At 66.5% G+C, this 18,143-nt stretch overlaps 2 protein-coding genes across 3 annotated transcripts; both read right to left on the bottom strand.

Moving 5' to 3' along the window:
• Positions 1-1,333: 1,333 nt before the first annotated feature.
• Positions 1,334-3,846, bottom strand: CDKN1C (cyclin dependent kinase inhibitor 1C). Its single transcript, XM_032359167.1, has 4 exons — positions 3,639-3,846; positions 2,780-3,447; positions 2,146-2,280; positions 1,334-2,034 (listed from the first exon to the last, which is right to left on the bottom strand). Exons 2-3 carry the CDS (start codon positions 3,435-3,437, stop codon positions 2,147-2,149), a joined length of 792 nt encoding a protein of 263 aa, XP_032215058.1. The 5' UTR covers positions 3,438-3,447; positions 3,639-3,846; the 3' UTR covers positions 1,334-2,034; position 2,146.
• A 363-nt stretch (positions 3,847-4,209) lies between these two features.
• LOC116599161 lies at positions 4,210-18,063 on the bottom strand. Of its 2 annotated transcripts, none has more exons than XM_032358872.1 (2): positions 17,789-18,063; positions 4,210-13,266 (listed from the first exon to the last, which is right to left on the bottom strand). In XM_032358872.1, the coding sequence occupies exon 2, from the start codon at positions 7,915-7,917 to the stop codon at positions 6,847-6,849; it is 1,071 nt and encodes a 356-aa protein (XP_032214763.1). In that variant the 5' UTR covers positions 7,918-13,266; positions 17,789-18,063; the 3' UTR covers positions 4,210-6,846. The 2 variants fall into 2 exon arrangements, with proteins under 2 accessions (XP_032214763.1, XP_032214764.1); XM_032358873.1 differs by having other exon boundaries at positions 4,210-11,308.
• Between the last annotated feature and the right edge of the window lie 80 nt (positions 18,064-18,143).

Raw genomic sequence — 18,143 nt, 5'->3', positions numbered from 1 at the left:
GCTTTAGGGAAAGCGCAGGGGACTCTGCTGGGTGCCAGGCCTAGCAGCCCCCCACCCCCACCCGTGCCTCAACTGCCATCTTCCTCCGTCTCTACCAGGCTGTGCTCACCCGGGGGGGTGTGGGGCAGGCTCCCTCCCCACAGGAGAGGCTTGAAGCCTGATGTCAGGTCTATGCAGGCCTAATTCCCAGCTTGCAATCAGACTCAAAGCAAGCTGGAGGGGGCTGGGCCCCCCCGACTCTCACTGCTGGGGCATTTCTCTGTGACCTGTCCAGCCCCATGTTCCTCTTGCAGGCCCTTTTAGGTACTTGGTGGGGAGGTGAAGTTAATGACAAGGCCAGATGCATCTTCAGACTTAAGGGTTGAGCCCAGCCTTTGTCCCTGAGCCGTGGGGACGCTCAGTGTCACCTACAGCCCCAAAACGGTTAACTTAAATATGCCGCCCGTTCCCCTGCTTCTCCTGGCCCAAGGCACCGGCACAAACACTGCCCGCCGCCAGTCTGGGCTACCTCACGTCATCCTTTCCATTGTAAGCCATAATTTTCAGAGGTTTATAGGTCAGCTATAAAAAAATAAAATAAAATAAACCTCCTCTTTTCGACTGAAAGGGAGTCCTTTGAAACCAGAAGGCTGGTGGGTGCGCGCGGGTGGATCCGACTTCCAGTTGAGTTCCTCCTCGGCGGAGCCCACCCCTCCCTAGCCCGACCTGGCCCCAGGCGCCTCCCCTCCCCACTCCTCCCTCGCAGGCCTTTGGGCTGCCCCTCCCCCATTGCGAGCGCGAACAGGCCCAGAACCCGTCAGGGGTTCTTCTGGCCCGACCCCGGTGGACCCCGACCCACGAAGCTGGGAACCCCGGAGCCATTGCGGCTCCACCGTGTGCCAGGCTGGAACAGTTGAGAGCCCTGGTCCCCAGGCGCCCGGCGACGGCGACGCAGTAGTCAGAGTGGGGGCGGGGGTGGGGCGTTGGCCCAGCCCCCCCGCAAGTGCCCACCTGAGCCCCATGGGGCATCAGCCCAGGGCGGCTGGAGTGTGGGTGGCTTCCCTGGAGCAGGGGAAGCAGTGAGCCCCCCTCTCCCCAGTCTCCAGGTTCGGCGCACAGCCCCGCACGAGGGGGGCGGGGGGAAGGGGTGGCAGAGAGGGCGGGGCCGCTCATCCCTAAGTTAGGGGCCTGCAGCAGGTGGTGGTGGGCCTACCCTAGCCGGAGAAAGTCCCTGTCACTTTGGGACGGTGGCCTAGAAAGAAGCTGGGCTGCCCCTGTGTCCACTGTCCTATCTCCCTAACTTCCGAGGGGTGCCCCAGAAGGAGGCTGGAGGCAGTTCACGCACACACGGAGCTGACTTGCAGCGTTTTTCGGCCTCTTTATTTAGAACCCGGCGGACGAGGGGCCGGGGCAGTGGTGCAGACGGCTCAGGAACCATGTTAACAAATTTGTCTTCAAGTTTAAAATAATCATAATAATAAAGAGAGACAGCGAAAGCGCGGAGAGAACTGCTAGCTAGATGGGCATGTCCGGCGGCTACAGCTTGGGAGCGACCCTCCCCCCAGAGTCCGCTATAAAAATAAATTTACATTTGTCGATAACCAGATGCGGTGAGGTGCCTTTGGCATAACCAATAACCGAGCTACCGCGTGGCAGAGCGGCCCACGCCTCGACATAAATAGAAAATATAAGTTAGTATAACTTTAAAAACTTTTTGTACAAATATACATGTTTTTTTCTTTTTTCCTTTTTTTTTCTTTTTTTCATTTTTTTGCACTGAGTTTCAGCAGAGATTAAACATTTTATATAAATGACTCTTAAAGCTTTACACCTTGGGACCAGTGTACTCCTCGTGCAGAATACATTTAGATATAAAAGACGTTATTAATACATTGCACAGTTTTTTTTTTTTTTTTAAATTTTAAACACGAAACCGAACGCTGCTCGACGGCAGCTGCCGCCGGGTGCTGCTACATGGACGGTCCCAGCCGAGGCCCCGCGCTCCTGTCCTGTCCGCCGCCCCGCGGGCTCTCTCAGGGCTCTTTACGCGCGACGCTGCGGGAGAGAGGCGCGGTCAGCGACAGCAGACAGACAGACAGACAGAGTGGCCGCGAGGACCCCGCGGGGCGACCCCTCCCCGCCCAGCGCGCGCGGGGCCGTACCCACCTCACCGCAGCCGCTTGCGCGGGGTCTGCTCCGCCGAGCCGACGGCTGGAGCGGCGCCAGGGGCGGCGCATCCCGCGGGAACCTCGTTCGACGCCTTGGCCTCGGGCGCGGGTCTCTTGCGCTTGGCGAAGAAATCTGCGGGCGACAGCGCGCGCAGCGGGTCAGGGCGGGGTCGGCCGGGGAACCCAAGAGGGGGCCGGGGTGGGGGCGCCGTCCCCGCCCGCGCCGAGGTCCGCGGCGGGTCAGCTTTGTTTACGTCGCCCGCGCAATGTGCTGTGTAAGCATTTCTCCTTGTCCCGCGGCCAAGCCCCCCGGGGCTGCCGCCGCACTTAACCCCCTCCGCGCCGCGCCCGCCGCGCCCGCCGCGCCCGGGGAGGGGCTCCCGCGGCCAGAGCGGGGATCGCGCGCCCAGGGGGCCCGAGCGCGCGCTCCCCCGTCCCTCCCGCGCCCGCCGCTCGGGAGCACAACAGCGGGGCGGGACGGGGTGCGGGCACGGCCGCGCCCTGCGCGCTGCTGGCCCTTTAATGCCACGGGAGGAGGCGGGGACCGAGTGAGGCCCCCGAGGCCGGGGGAGCCCGGCCGGCCGGACAAAGCAGGGCCGGGCCGGGCCGGGGCGGGGCCGCGCGGGACTCACCGGAGATGAGAGGCCCGGGCAGCTTCTTGATCGCGGCGCCTCCCGCGGCAGCGGTGGTGGCAACAGCCCCGCCGGCGGCGGCGGCGGCGGCAGCATTGGCGGCGGCGGCTGCGCCACCGGCGGCAGCGGCAGCGCCCGGCGCGGGGCGCCCCGAAATCCCTGAGTGCAGCGGCTCGGCCAGGGGCTCCTGGCTGCGCGGCGGCGGGACCGCCTCCTGCTCATCGCTCTCCTGCGGCGCCACGGCTGGGGCCGGGGCGGGAGCCACCACCGGGCCGCCGGACGGCGGCGCCGGCGCCTCCCCGAGGCCGTCGAGGGGCTCCTCGGCCGGCGGCGCGGGGGGCGGGCTATCGCCTGCGCCCTCCGGGCGGGGCCGGGGCGCCAGGAGCAGGCGGCAGCGCCCCACCTGCACCGTCTCGCGGTAGAAGGCGGGCACGGAGTCGCTGTCCACCTCGGTCCACTGCAGACGTCCGGGGCCGCGCAGTGGCACGTCCTGCTGGAAGTTGTAGTCCCAGCGGCGCTGGTCCTCGGCACTCAGCTCGGCCAGGCGGATCTGCAGCTCCCGGCTCAGCTCCTCGTGGTCCACCGGCCCGAAGAGGCTGCGGCAGGCGCTGGTGCGCGCGAACAGGGGAAAGGTGCGGCGGGCGACAAGGCGCTCCATTGCCAAGGCGCTGCGGAGACACACGTCCAGCCTGGCCCCGGGCAGCGCGGGCCGGGGCCACGGGAGAGGAGGGGAGAGGAGGAGGAGGAGGAGGAGGAGGAGGAGAGGAGAGGAGGGCGGAGGCCGGGCGCAGGGGAGACCCCGCGCGCTCGGAGTCCGCATTGGCAAAGGGACGCGGCGGGAGGGCGGCGCGGCGGCTACCTGGCTGTCGGGCCCTGGGCTGCTCCTGAGTGTCGCTCGCGGTGTCGTCCGGCCGCGGCCGCGCCCCCTCGGTGCCTGTCCTCGCCCGCTCGGCTCGTTCGGGCCTGGTTGGCACCTACCGAGCGCAGAGCACTTGGCCTGTGGAACGCCCAGCCCTCGCGCGCCCCTTTATACGCGAGGGTCGCACTCGCCCCCCCGCGGGGGCCCCGCCGCGATTAGCATAATGTAGTATTTTCAGTTTCAACAACACCGCGGCGATTGGCCCGCGCCGCTCTGCCCCCGCCCCGCCGGCCGCCCGGCCCCCGCGCGCCGCCCATTGGCCGCGTGCACACACCCACCCGAGGGCGGGGCGGGGCGCGCGGGCCGATTGGCGGGGCGCGGGGCGCGCGGCCGCGGGCGGGGGGCGGCGAGCGGGGCGGGGCCCGAGTTAAAGGGCGCTGCGGGCGGTAACGTGACACCGCGGCGCCCCGCCCCCTCGCCCCATCCCCCCCGCCCCCCTCCGGCTCCTTTGTCTGCTGGCGGGGGCTGCGAGGCGGCGGCGGCGGTGGCGCGGGCGCCCCCTCGGCCGGCGCGCCCTCCTCGGCGCGGCGGGGCCCGGCGTCCGGCGGGTTCCGACTCGACCCCCGGGGGCGCCGGCCCCGCCGCCCGCGCTCGTCTTTGGGCCTCCAGCGCCAGCTCACGGGGCTTGAACCCGCCGTGGGCATCCCGTCCTCGGCTGGAGCGAGACAGGGTCTTCGGCTGCCCCCGCGCGGCCTGCGGCGCCCGGGGCTGGCGTCCCTGGCGGGGCTCCGCGCACCTGGAGCCCTGACACACCTGCTGGCCCTAAGGCCGTCGAACCGCTGTCCCCCCGCCCCTGCTGGGGCGAAGTCTCGAGACACCTTCGAGAGCCGGCCCTCGGCCCCTGGAGTCCTGGGCTCTTGGGGCCTGCCCAGCCCCGCTCAGTGGATAGGCAACAGACGGAGCCCATCCCGGCTCTACCCACCACGCCGCGGACCAGGTGCCCGGCACCTCTCAGGCTTCGGCGGGGCTCTCTGGGCTTCTGCCGCACAAGGCCAGAGGTCTGATTGTCCACACTGACTGGAGGCTGTTCTTCTGGGGGGGCTGGCTACTGGACAGGGCACTAGAGGCCTCTCCACGGAGTGGCCCTGGCCCTGCTCAGCGTAGGGCCTTGACTGAGAATACTGGTTCTCTGGGCAGATACACCCCGATCACACAGCCCACCCGCAGGTGGGAACTGGGGCTGAGCCGCAGGCAGCCGGACTTCTACCTGTCCCGCCGCCTGGGAGGGCTACCCCTCATCATGCCCGGTAAATACTGTTTGTTGGGAGAAAACACACCCTGAGGATGATGGCACATGCAAGCCAGAGAGCCCTACTCCAGCTGTCAGGGGACCGGGCAGGACCTGCTAGGACCCACACCCCTTCTCCCCCACAGGCCCGGCCTGGCCCAGCCCCAGGTCCTCCCAGGGCGGCTCTCATCCCCGCGGGGCCAGGCCATGGGCGAGTATTATATTCCGCAGCTTTCCCTTTGGCCCAGCCTGTAGTGGGGCAGGGAGCCTAGGAAAGGCCTCCAGCCACCACCCCCCACCGGCACCACCCCCCAAGCTAAGAGCAGCCCTGGGCTGGGGGGTCAGGAGGGTCAGGCACCTGTTGGAGGGTTCAGCAGAGCCCAGAGCCCCTGTCCCAGGTGAGTCCATGAGCCCAGCGAGATAAATAAGGCTGACTAGACCCCAGCCAGGGCCAGGTGGGTTCCAGGACCCCCCAGGGGTGGGACAGTGTGATAGTGAGCAAAGGTGTCCTGGAGGAGGCATCCTGGGTCCGGGGCAGCTGAGGGTCACGGAGAGGGGATGAGGCCAACGGGAGTGGGCACTGGCGCAGGGGCGGGCGAGGAGGGCGGGGCAGCGTGCGGGGGTCTTGACGGCAGGACCGAGGCGGTGGTTCACGATGGGTTTTTATTCCCGTCTGTGCGCTGCATTCCTCATTTCCCACAAGCATGGAGATGTTACAATTTTGTATCGTCAGGAATGTGAGGAGGAACCGGGAAAGGTCCCCCAAGCTCTGTGGCCCCTCACACCAGGCTGACGTCACCGGGCCTGGGGCTAAAAGGAGGCCGGGGAGCCCAGTGGTGTTGGCGCCAAGGTCTTGCCAGCTTCCCCAGTGCCACAGCTGCAGTGACCCCAAAATGTGGAACCAGGTGGCCCCCAGGATTTCCCGAGAGGTCCGGATGCCCTCAGTCCAGCTGTCCAGGAGGGCAGGCTGGGGAAGCAGCCCATCCCCAGCCCAGATTCGGCCTCCAGGCCGCTCCCTTCCTCGAGGAACGATGCCACCCCACTCCCAGCCCCCGCTGCAGAGCCTCAGGGGAGCCTGAGCTCCCCTCCCCAGCAGGGACAGCCTGGTCCTATGAACCGCTGCCTGGCCTCGGCTCCCTAAGGCCAGGAGTTGCTTCGGAAAGGAGCAGGAGCCAAGCCTGCTCCAGCAACTCGCCATCCCCCCATGGGACCCCACCTTCCCCCAGCCCTGTCCCTGGCGGGGGCTGGGGCTAGAGGGCCATTCCCACTACCTTTGGTGCCCACCCTGACGCCTCCGTGGGGACCAGCTGAGCTCAGACGGGTGGGTCCAACACTCCCTCCAGGGACAGGCCTAACGGACTGTGACATGGAGTCCTACCTCCAAGGACTGAGAGTGGCAGCCCCGCACCTCGTGTCACACAGTGTGGCAACAGCTGCCGCCCTTCACTGGGCCAAGGGCTGCCCGGGGGGCTCTCCTGCACCCCCTCACTGGGCCTCACCTGTCCTGCCGGGAAGGGAGGGGGTGGAGCTGACAGAGGGAGCCGGGGAAGCCACCAGGGCCACGCAGCAGGGGAGGGAGCGAGTTTGACTCACCCCCTCCCACTGCCTGGCTTTCTCCCTACTTTCCCTCGGGGCTTTCTGCTTCTCTTTCTCTGAGGGCCACAGGGACACCTCCCCTCCTGGACTTGTTAGGGCAGGGAGGGGACCTTCTCTGAGTATGTGACCCTGAATCCAGGGAAGCATGGTACCCGTTGGCTTACTGACTTGCTGGTCCCAACCGTGGAGCTGGGTCCCTTCCCCCCAGCCAGGGATAGAGCTGGGGGCTGGGAGTCAGAGAGAAGGCCCAGGCCTCCACCCCAAGGGGCCCCCCAGGCGTGCAAACATCTGTCCGAGTACAATAGCCAAGCCCTACTTTTGTAATTAAAAATATATCCGAAGCAGAAAAAGGAAACAAAAGGAAAATGTTTGTACTCTGTGTTGCTGCAGACAGCAGAACCAGAGAGGGGGTGCTGGCCCCCGGGGGGGACCAGCAAGGACAGGCCCCTGGGATGCCCCAGCAACCCAATCCTGCCTGCATCGGATGGGGGGGGGGCGCGGGAAGCACCGGCCCCCTGCCGGCTTCTCCAGCATACCTCCACCCTGTCCAGCTGACCGATCAGCACAAAGACCACATTCCCAGCCCCTCGGGACCTGGGGAGCCACGGGACCACTGCTGGCCATGAACAAGAGAGCCAAAGGGCACCCACCACCTCCAGCCCGGGGCCCATCCAAACCAGCCAAGCCATCCTGCCCCTCCCGTCCCCACTCTGCCAGCCAGACGGGGTGGCCGCGGGGCCGTCCAGGGAGGGACTCCAGGGACAGAGACCCCCCCTGGGTGGCGGAAGCGCTGAATGGCCACAGGGAGCAGAGCCACAAGCTCCCTCTACATGCCCACCAGCCCAAGATGGGAGTGAGGAGCGAATGTTTATTGCCCACTAACACGTGGGGGCTCGTCAGTTCCAGCCGCCACCGCTGCCCACCGGACTCCCCTGCGTGGCACAGGCCTGTTTGGGGTGTCATTTTCTGGATGGGGAGACAGGGCCCATTCTGGGAAGATTGAAGAACTTGGCTCAGCCCCCGGGGGTTAAGGCAGCTAACCACATAACCCAGGGCCTTGGGTTGTTTCTCTGACAGTGCCACCCGTGCTGAGGGAGTGGGACCCTTTTGCAGTCCAGGAAACTGAGGCTCGATGGGGAGACGCTCTTGCCCAAGCGAGTGGCAGAGCAGGGCGGGCAGAAAGCGCCGTCCTCGGCCACGTGCTGCCGCCTGGTGGCTGACTTCCATGCCGGGGGTCCCAGGGCTCCCTCCTTCTGGGGAGCCGCTTGGAGCTGTTTCTGGAAGCCCGGGAGGGCAGCCTGGGGCCTGGGGGCTGCCCCTGGCATGCTCCCGGGGACCCTGCAAGGGACGTCTGTCTGCAGGCCTCCAGGACTGCCCTGCGGCGCCGGGGGACATTCCCCAGGCCGACAGCACCAGCCACCTTGAGCCAGCCCTGCACCAGGCTCAGCAACTTGCAACTTGCCTCGCTTAACCCTTCCAAGAACCCCTACGGGCCGCTTGATGCCTGTTTTGCAAGTGGGGAGCCAGAGGTTCAGAGAGGCTGAGCCACCTCTCCATGCTCGGGGACAGCAGACCCGAGGCTCGCCCCGGCCCTGAGCCCCCGCACTGGACTTCCACGAGGGGCCGATGAGCACGAAAGCATGAGAGGAAAGAAAGCGAGTCTCAGGGTTAACCTCAGTCCCCCAAACCTGGAGCCAGAGCTGACCATCTGCCAGGCCTGGGGCCCTGTCCCTGGAGGGCGGCCCCCGCAGGCACCTCTCGTCGGGGAGGGGACCCAGCTCTTGCCCAGCCCAGTCTGCCCTCTCCTGTGTAGATCTTGGCCTGTCCACTGGGTACCCCACCAGGGCAAAGGCCCGCGGCCCCGTCCACTCCCCACCCCTCCCCCGCAGCCCCGGGCAGGGCCAGCCCTGGGCCCCCACACCGCAGCCCCGCACAGTGGGCCCGGACAGGCCCGGCCAGACCCCTCAGGAAGGGGAGACGGCTGCCCCGCAGAGCCTCACCTTCTCCTCCAGGAGAGGAGGCCTGGAGGCCCCGAGGAGAGTGGAGAGTTACCGATTAACTAGCGGGCCTCCAGCTCCAGGCCGCGGCCCAGCTCTGAGCTGGGGCTGGCGGGAGGGGGCGCTTTCCTAGCGCACTTGGCCCACGGCCCAGCGCCGAGCGGCGAGAACCTTCCTCCCCGCACCGACTTCCCGCGCTCGGCTCGCCCCGCCCCCAGCCCCCCCAGGACGGGCTGTTCTCGGGGCGGCTGCCAGGCACGTCCTCCGCAGGTGCCGGCCTCCCTCCGGTGACGCGTCCACATGCCGCACGACGGGAATCCAAAGCTCGGATTACAGGGGCCGCCTTGTGCTCCTGTCTGGGCCGGGCTGGGGGTCCTCACTCCCCGGGAATTAGCAGGAGGGGCTGGGCAGGCCCTGGGGGAGGCGTGGAGGGAGCAGGGAACAGCCCTGGACGTGAGGGCGCCGCAGCCCAGTCCCCACAACGGGCCGGGGGCCCCTTCCCCTCAGACTCTCAAGCTGAGACTCTGCCTGTCCTCCCCGCTGGTCCGGACCGTTCCTGTTCCAGCACTGACCGTCCCAGGAGGTCCTTGACCATGGGCTCTCCTAGGCTTCAGACAGACCCTCCAGGGCTGGGGAGGGTTTCCAGGGTAGGGGGCAGGCATGCAACCCTGTGGCCAGCTCAGAGCCCCCCCCAGGCCTCCCACCTCCCCTGCGCCCCCAGGACACAGAGGAGGCAGGTCCCCAGGACTCAGAGGCTCACTCTCCCCAAAAAAAGACCAGGAAAAATGAATGTGGGTCAGCTGGTGCCCCCGTCTCCTCGAGCTAGTGGGGACCCCATGAGTCAGCATCTGCTGTCCACAGGGCTTGCAGGGGACCAGCTCCCACCCCGCTCCCAACACACCCACACCGTGTTCCTATAAGAGCCTGAACGCCAGGGAGGAGACGCAGAGGCCCACGTGTGCACCCTCATCCCGCCCCGGGCAGGGCAAGAGACAGGAGCCCACATGCCCGCGGGGCCCTGGGGCGTGGGGGGCCCCCTGGGCCTCAGGGGAGCAAGCAGGTCATGCCGTGTGCCGGGCACAACAGTGTGTGAGCTGCTCCCGTGACAGCCCTTAGCCGGCCCCAGAGCGAGTTGGGGGCGGCCAGGGCCAGGGAAGGAGAGCCTTCCCCCTTCCTCCATCACCGCACTCCCCCACCCCCTCCCCCCAGCTGGGTGTCAAAGGTGAGCACTGGTCAGTGGAGACAGAGGTCAGCAGGTAGAAGTGTCCCAGCCCTGGCCAGCCCATCCTAGTGTCCTGCAGGCCACACAGAGTAGGGCCTCAGCAGAAGGGACGACTGTCTCCCGCCTCCCTCGATGGCTCGGGCATAGTTTGGGGGTCTGCTGAAGGCTCGGAGGGGACAGTCCCTGAGCCCCGAGGCGGCCAGCCGCAGGCCCTGAGGCGAAAAGCTGGGTGCCTGCTGCCCCCTGGTGTCCACAGATGGCATTGCATCCAGGAGCCAGCCCACCTGCTCCCCGGCTGGGGACTGGGAGAGCCTAGGGGAACCCCAGAGCTGTCCTTAGACCCCCACATTCGTCCCTCGCCTTGGGGGGAACTTGGGCAAGGGTCTTGCTCTCCGAGGCCACAAGTCTCAAGTCTAAATGGGGGAGGAGGTGCTGCCCAATGTGGCCAGTCAGGGCTACGCGGGGCAGGGGGGAAGCCTCTTTAAAAAAAAAAAAAACCATCACCCCTAGGTGTTTGCAGGGGGTCTGCCACTCTCACACGCACACATGACTTCTCCTGTCTCCGGTGGGTAGGGGACCAGGGCCCAGGGAGAGGAAGGGGAGTAGCCCCCAGCCTAAGACCACAGTGAGGACTGGCCCCTCCCGACCCTCCCCTGCTGCTGCTCAGCCCCCTCCCCTTGCTCCTCTTCCTCTTCCTGCCCTGTCCCCCTCATCACCCTCTGCCTCCCCTCCCTCCATTAGTGCTGCTGGTCACAGCCCCAGACCGTCGAGAGCGCCGCGTCCAGCGTGGTCCTCCCCAGTCCGGTGGGCCCGTCTTGGGGCCTGAATGGCCACCTGCAGACACTCTCCCACGGTGCCTCTGGTCGTCAAGAACAACCCGGCTCCAGCTGCTTCTTGCAACTGTGCCCACTGAACCAGGAATCGTAACTCCATCCCTGTGCTGGGCGCCTGGGCCTGGCCGGGGGAGCAGCAGACAGGAAAGCGAGCCCCAAGAGAAGAGTGTGCCCCACGGGCTCGGCCGGCTGCCCCCCGAGATCAGCGTGCAGCTGAAGGGAGCCCCGTGGGCCAGCAGGGAAGGCCTGGGTCTGCCCCCACGCCTCCCACAGCCTCCACCGCTACCCAGGCGGTCTGTGCCAGGATGGTGGGAAGTGGGGTACAGCAGGAGCCCTCATAAGAGCCCACCCCAGGTTTGGGAGGAGGAGGGGGACCCTGGGAAGGGCAGAGGTCCCAGGCAGGGAAGTGGCCAAGCTGGTCACAGCTGGTACTGAGTGAGTCCAGAATGAACCAGATTGCTGGGGAGGGCCTGGGGGCGAGGGGTGGCCAGGCGTGGGAGGCTGGGGACTCCAGCTCCAGGAGCTGGTGACATCTTGAAGGCATCAAAGAGCCTTGGAGACTCCTGTCTTGGGGTCCAGAGTCCTGAGATTTGTTGGTGGACGCAGGTGCCGTGAGCAGAGGTGGGAAGGCGGCGTGAGGACTGTCAGAAGTCAGGCGGGCGGGAAATGACAGTGCCCCAGGCCGGGGCAGGAGCTAGGGGCCCGGAAGGACGGGCTCCAGGAGCGCTGGGCCCCTGGGTTATGGGGCGTGACAAAAGAGAGGGCAGGAGGCATCAGGTAGGAAGGTACTGGGGGAGCTGGAGTGCCGGGGGGAGGGAGCAGGCAGCAGACCTTTGCTGTGGGGGCGGAGGATGTGCCACAGCCCACAGTCCCCCCACCCCGGGTGTTGGGGGCCCGGATTCCCACTTCTACCTCTGGCCATTCCATCCCGGCAGCATTCACATGGCAAGGGCATTGGGGCAGGGGGCAAGGTAGGAGCACTGCCTGGCCAAGGCACAAACCTTGGGGCTTCGGAGTCAGGCAGAGCAACGGTCCCGTACTGGCCATGTGACCATGGGCGAGTCACTTAACCTCTCTGGCCCTCTGCTTCTTCCCCTTCAAGGCCCCTGAGGAGGCCCGGGGGGCCGTGTCCGCATGTGTCCGGCACAGTGGCCAGCACCCTCCCTATCGTCAGACCTGGAGGGGTGGGCAGGCACAGCCCCGACACCAGCGGCCCCTCCAGCTGCCACTGTAATGTAAAGTGGACATTTGCTCTGAGCGCAGGGACGTGGGCTGGTGGGGGGATTCAGACACCCCCCGTCACGTGCATTCCCTAATAACCCGTCGGGCAGGGTGGAACAGCATTTACACACTCGGCAGCCTGGACAGCGCTACCAACACCTCCAGAGTCCGTGCAGGTGGCCACGACTCCCAGGAGCCGAACCCATCGAACACGCAGCGCTCAGTAGGGCCCTCAGCCGGCCCCAGGCTGGACGCCGGTCAGCAGCCGGCTGCTGCCGGCGGGACCCTCCCCGGGCCGGGCCAGGCAGCCCTGTACCTGCACCTTACGTAGGCATTAGCTCATTAACCCTCCTAGACCGGCAGAGACCAATCTTGTCCATTTCACAGGTGGGGATACAGTCTTGAGAGGACAAGCCCCTTGTCGAGACCTGGCAAGTCACAGAGATGCCAGCCCGGGTGGGGGGACTGCCCAGCTCTGGGCATAACTCCTGGGCTCCACCCTGAGCGCAGACCTGCCTGCTGCTGGGCCCCCTGCTGAGCCCCCTTTCCCTCATGCTCTGGATGCTGATTTATGGAAAATAGTGGAGCAAGTGACCGCCTTGGGCTGGACATTAGCTCTGGTAGCCTGGCAGGCCCCTGTTGGCAGTGTGACCTTGAGCGGGCCCTCCTCCTCCAATGTCCAATCAGGATGTAGGCCAGGAGTGTTTCCCTGGGACCTCGGGGTGGGGGTGGGGCTCCCCTCCAGGGGCTTCCAGGCTGGTGGGTGGAGTCCGAAACAGGTGAATAAACCAGGGCAGGTTTGGGGCCACCGGCCTGCAGAAGGGCTGGCTGCCCGATGCCTCAGGCTCCAGGGAGGACTTTCAGGGCTTGGATTTGTGCCGAGTCCCGTGGGGGCAAGGGGCAGGGTGAGGTGCTGGGGCAGTTGCTCCCTCTTCTTCAGTTTCCCCAAAATATGTGGAAGAGCCAGCCGTCCCTGGAACAGAGCAGGGGACCAGAGGCCTTGGGGCGAGGGGCGCCAGGTCCCCTAGAGTCCCATTCAGCCAGTTTCCAGGGAGCCCAGAGCACAGAAGGGCAGCTGCGGCTTCTCGATGCTTGAGTTGTCTCTGTGGTGGCCCCCAGCAGACACCAAATAGGCAGGTGCCTTAAAAGTGCCATCCAGCAGGGGGACGTGGCCGGATGGCAGCCAAGGGCATCACCAGGGTAGGAAGGAGTGCGTGGGCTTGTGATTTCTGGCTTTCTGGAAGTCCTTCCTGGTCCTTTCTGGATGGATTCTCTATTGAGGTCCAACGGACAAGGGTTCTAGAAGACGCTGCATGTGGGATTGGGTGGTCAGACATGGTGTCGTCTCTTCCTGCTGGAGGTTGAGGGGCCAGGAGAGGAGGAGGCGCTGCTTGGGGGAGGTTCAGGTACCTAAGACGCATTTGGGAACTTCCAGGCGCCCCCGGGCATGTGCCTATTGGGAGACCAGTGCCTGGAGGGCAGGAAGAGGGGCGTATTCCGGCCACGTGTCCTGCTTCGGTCTCCCAGCCACAGCCTGGCGAACAGGTGTGGGGCTGCTCTCCCTGAGCTCGCTCTCCTGAGAAGTTCAAGGCCTGCCTCTTCCTGAGTCCAGGCGGCCCTTCTGCCCTCCCACTCCCCCTTGGAGGTCCTTGCCAAGCCAGACCACCAGCTGCTGGCCACTTCCCCTCTGGCCTCCCTGGATGGACACCCCTCCTTTGAAGCTGTTGTTCCTTCCTGAGTGCGGAAGTTGAGGCAAAGTGTCCCTCGAGGGGGCCGGGGGGGGGGGGCGTGACCTTGTCATTCCCATCCCCCTGCTGCCGGCCCCACCCCCGCAACTTTCCTCCCTCTAGCCCAAGTTCCAGCGTCTGGCCTCCAGGGACCCATAAAGGGAGAGTGACCAGCCATCCGGGTTTGTCTGGGACTGTCCCCATTTTTACCTGGAGAGCCCCACTTCCCAGAAACGCCTCAGTCCCAAGACAGCAGGGGCAACAGGCGTTTCATGCCGAGTCGGAGTTTCCCGAGACAGGGTCCCCCGCTCCTCCTCTGCTCTGGTCCCCCAGACCACGGTGGGAGGAAGGGGACGCGACCATCCCAGACAGCATCCCACTAGAGGTCCCAGGTCTCCACCCCGCCATGGGCCCCTACAGCAGCCTGCTCACGCGCTTCCAGGAAGGCCTTCCTCCTTCCTGGTCACGGCCGCTGGCTGGCTGGAGCCCCTGGAGGGAGTGACCCACACTGCCCACGAGGGACCCTGCGACCCAGCTTGCAGCCAGGAGCAGCGCAGAGCTCGGCGAGTGCAAGGGGAGTGCTCCCGGGTCCCAGGACCCCAGGCCTCTGCCTTCCTTCCACCTGACCCTGGGGTTCCTGGATCACTTGGAAGAGGCCCTATGAGCCAGCCCGGCCTGCCCCTGGGGAACGTGGCCATGCTTCGATCCCGCAAGCCCACCCACAGCGTGAGTCAGAACTCCGGGGACCCAGCCTTGGGCAAGGCCCAGCCCCTGCCCGCAGCCCTCCCCGAAGCCTGCTCACAGACCCGCTCCGGAAGAGTCCCTGGGCCCTGCCAGTCCGGCCCCTCATGTGACTCTGGGAAAGGGACTCGGCCCTCTAAGACCCTCAAGCAGGCGGGCTCTGGGACGGAGCTGGCTAGCCGAGGCCAGGCCGGATGCCTGCAGCGGCCCGGGCGCCCCCTGGGCGGCTCTGACCCCAGGACCGCGCTGGGCGCTGGGCGGAGGCTGAGGTCCGGCGCCCTCCCCCACGCCCGACGGGCCGCCTGAGGCCACCGCACAGACGCGGCGGCGGGCGTGCGGGCGCCCCTGCCGGCCGAGGCCTGAAACTGCACCTCGGCCGCCGAGATCGCACCCTGCGGGGCGGGGGCCGGTCCTTCCCGTCCTGGCCAAAACCCCGCGGGCACCGCTGACCAGGGGACACTCGAGGGGAGCCTCGGGCAGTCATACAGGTAAGAAGCGCCGTCGGCCCTCGTCGACCCACGTTCGAAGTGGGCTCATCCCGCCCCTCTTCAAACCTCCAGCTCAGACCACAGCCCCAGACCACGCGCTCCCGCCCGGGTCTCCCTCCAGAAGCCCCCACGTGCCGCGGCCCAAGCTGCAGGTGCCATCCTGCCGCGTCTGTCAGGACAGCGTGTCAGCTCCTCCTCCCCGGGGTGGGCCTCATCCCACCCCCACCTCCGCTGCCCCCTCCCCTTGCTGGGACTGCAGAACACCCCCCCCCTGCCGGCAGCAGGCCTGCACCCCTCGGTCCCACTGGCCAGAGGCTCCTTCCAGAAGGACCCAAGGGAAGCTCAGGACTCTGCGGGGCTCCGTTGCACGCGGGGCATGACCACCCACTCCCGGTCACTGTAATTCACCCACCACACCTCGTGGGCGGTACCCGCCCCCTCACGCATACACACATACATGCACACACTTGTACACACCCACACACACCCGTGTACACGCACATGCATGCATACGCACACTCGTGTGTGTGCACACGCTTGTACACGCCTGTGTGCACATGTCTGCACGTACGTTCATACACGCGCACGCTCACATCTGTGCAGGTGCACGCGTGTGCACACGTATGTGGTCTCAGGCTCACTATAGTGCCAGCCACACCAGGGCAGTCACACCTGTGAGCTGAGTACCCCCAGCGCCTGGCACAGAGCCCAGCACACGGTGGCACGCGACACAAGCCAGTGGGCCTCCGCCCTCTGGCCTCACCACCCCAGAACTAGCTCTTGGCCTGTACAGCTTTGCCCTCACCCCGTCAGGGGTTCTCCGCTTTCCAAACGCTGCCAGCTTGGGCTCACCCCTCGGCCTGGCAGGCTCCTCCCACACCTGACCCGTCTGTCTTCGCTTATCCTGAAGCCTCCGAGGAGGCGTCACCCCCTAACCCCGCCCCTGATTCCTGCAGTGGGCCTGGGTTAGCCTCAACGGGGCAGAACTGTCTGCCTGCTTGGGCTGGCCGGGAGCCTGGGATCTCCCTGGGGCTGGGAGCCGGCCCTGGGGAAGGGCAGAGCGTGTGCTGAGAGGCTAAGTGAGGGGCTACTCTGGGGAAGGAAGAGCGTGTCGGGGGTTCTAGAGTTCAGGGTTCTGCTGGTCATACGACCCCGAGAGCAGATTTCCCACACTCGGGACCAGGAAGCGCCCCGCCCACACGGAGCCTGTTCAAGACAAACACTCGGGCGAGAGCCCATTACTTCTGCTCCAACCAGTTCCAAGCCCTCCAAAGGCCCTGCTGGGCGCAGGGGGAAGGGAGAGGTGAGTAACACTCCTTCCTGCCCACCCCGTGGCCCTCCGCCTCCCCCACCTGCCCTGGGGCAGACCCGAGACTCCCTCCTCCTCCCTCTCCCGTCACTTTACCCCCAACCCTTGCCCAGAGAACCCAGAAGGAGCCAGGTGATGTCCCCATGGCCCGGCCCAGTCTACGGCAGGCAGCCAGGTCGCAGCTCACAGGCCCTGGGAGGCTGGAGCCTCCTGGGGACAGTCCCATCCCCCACCCCGCCCCCCACGGAGCACAGACCCACCTGAACTCCAGTCCTCCCAGGGGTCCTGAATCTCAGGCATCACACCCCCCTCTTCCCCAGGCCAGCCCTTCCGTGCAGTTCTTCTGAGAAACCCGTGCTGGTCTACCCGCCCCAGCTCCGGGCTCTCAGCACAACTCCTGAGGTCAGCCGCGGACTTTGGTCCCCACTCCCAGCTGTCCCTGGGCACTGGCAGGAGGGCTCCACCTGGCCGGGCCCCTGGTACCCTAAGATAACACAGGCTGAGGGGAGTTTGGCTTTGACATTTGGGCCTGTGGCCTGGCTCTGGGGGCAGAGCCACAGTGTCCTGGACCAGCGTCAGGTTCCTTATCAGAGGAGCTGTGCTCCCGAGGACAGCAGCAGGGGATCTGGGTAGCTGTGTGCACCCCGGTCCCCCACCCCCGAGTCCCACTGAGGGGCCGCTTGAAGCCAGGTGCACCTGCATCCCGCGGGTCTCTGGTGGCCCTGGCCAAGGGGGTAGAGGGGCAGCCGTGTGACATGAGGAATCGGGGAGGGGTCTCTCTCCCTCCAGAGACCCCGGAGCTGTTTCTGGAAATGCTCCTGTCCCCTGCCTCACCTCTGAGTCTCTGTGCGGACCCTAGGGAGGCAGCAGGCCAGACACTGAGCCCTACCCTTCCCCCCCCCCATCCTTTCCAGCCCCTGTCCCCAGGCCCTCTGCCCCGTCCTCCTCCCAGCCCTGCCCACCCCTTCTAGAAGTCAGAGTCCCGGCCTCCCCACCAACCGGGGAGAAAAGCTGCGGGGGGAGTGGGGGGGCCTGGACTCTCAGGGTGCGCTGGGCCAGAGTCCCAGGTCACCCCAGGAAGGCTGGAGTCTCAGGTCATCCAGAGAGTGTGGGTTAGCAACGGAAGGGCCAGGCCGGAGCTCTCCCCGGGAGGGCTCCCCACCGGACCAGAGCCCTAGGGCAGGAAGGTGCTGGCACGCGCTCCGGCGAGGGCACCCCTGAGGGCGCCCCTTGCTGCGTGAGCCCCTGAGCCGCCAGCCAGGTGCCCCCGACCCGAGGCGCTCAGCCTCTACCCACCTCCCGCAGCCTTCCCGAACCAGGATGGGGAGGGTGCCCGAGGCAGCGGCCGGGCTTTCCTCCTGCTGTCACCCGCCCCACCTCCACCCCTGGACCCCGGGACTGAAGGCCTCCCTGGGGCTCAGCTGTGCAATCCAGTGTTCACTTAGTAAAACTCTGGGGAGGCTTCCAGGGAGCCACAAAATCTGGTTTCTGCCGGTTGCGGGCTAGAGGCCAGGAAGAGCTGCCCTGCCCTAGGGACCCGGAAGGCCCAGCTGTGGCCCCGACTCCATCCTCGGGCCACTCGGAAGCCCCCTTGGGCTCTGGCTGGAGGACTGGGCGAGGGGGTTAAGCTGCTCCATGGGGGTGGGGGGACGTTGTGGGCCTGAGGAGTCTCCCACCCAATAACGGGGACCCCAAATCCATCAGCCCACGCCCGTGGGAGGCACCTACCTGAACTGGAGTTCATTCGGCCGTCCGGGCCTCTAAGACGGGCTTCGCTCTCAAGATGGGGCGCTGGTGCCTTCCCGTGTAAGGAGGGCCACGGAGCCTAGCCCACCCTCGCAGGTGGGGTCTGCGCCCGGCTCCACGGGAGCTGTGCCCCCACAGACCCGGAGCTGTCCCTGGCGGAGGGGGAGGGCCGCCTGCCATGTTCTCCGAAGGTCACACAGCAGGTGGCTCGAAGCCCAGTTCAGGGTCCTGCAGCACCGGCCTCTCCCGCAGGCCCTCTCGCCGACGACAGGCCGGGCGCTGCCCGCCTCCCGCCCTGTGACTCAGCACCCTTGCCCAGCGCGGCACGACTTTTGGA

The sequence above is a fragment of the Mustela erminea genome, chromosome 9 (assembly GCF_009829155.1).
Source record: "Mustela erminea isolate mMusErm1 chromosome 9, mMusErm1.Pri, whole genome shotgun sequence".
In the NCBI taxonomy this organism is placed as follows: Eukaryota; Metazoa; Chordata; class Mammalia; order Carnivora; family Mustelidae; genus Mustela; species Mustela erminea.
This window is presented reverse-complemented; position numbering and strand designations above follow the sequence as displayed.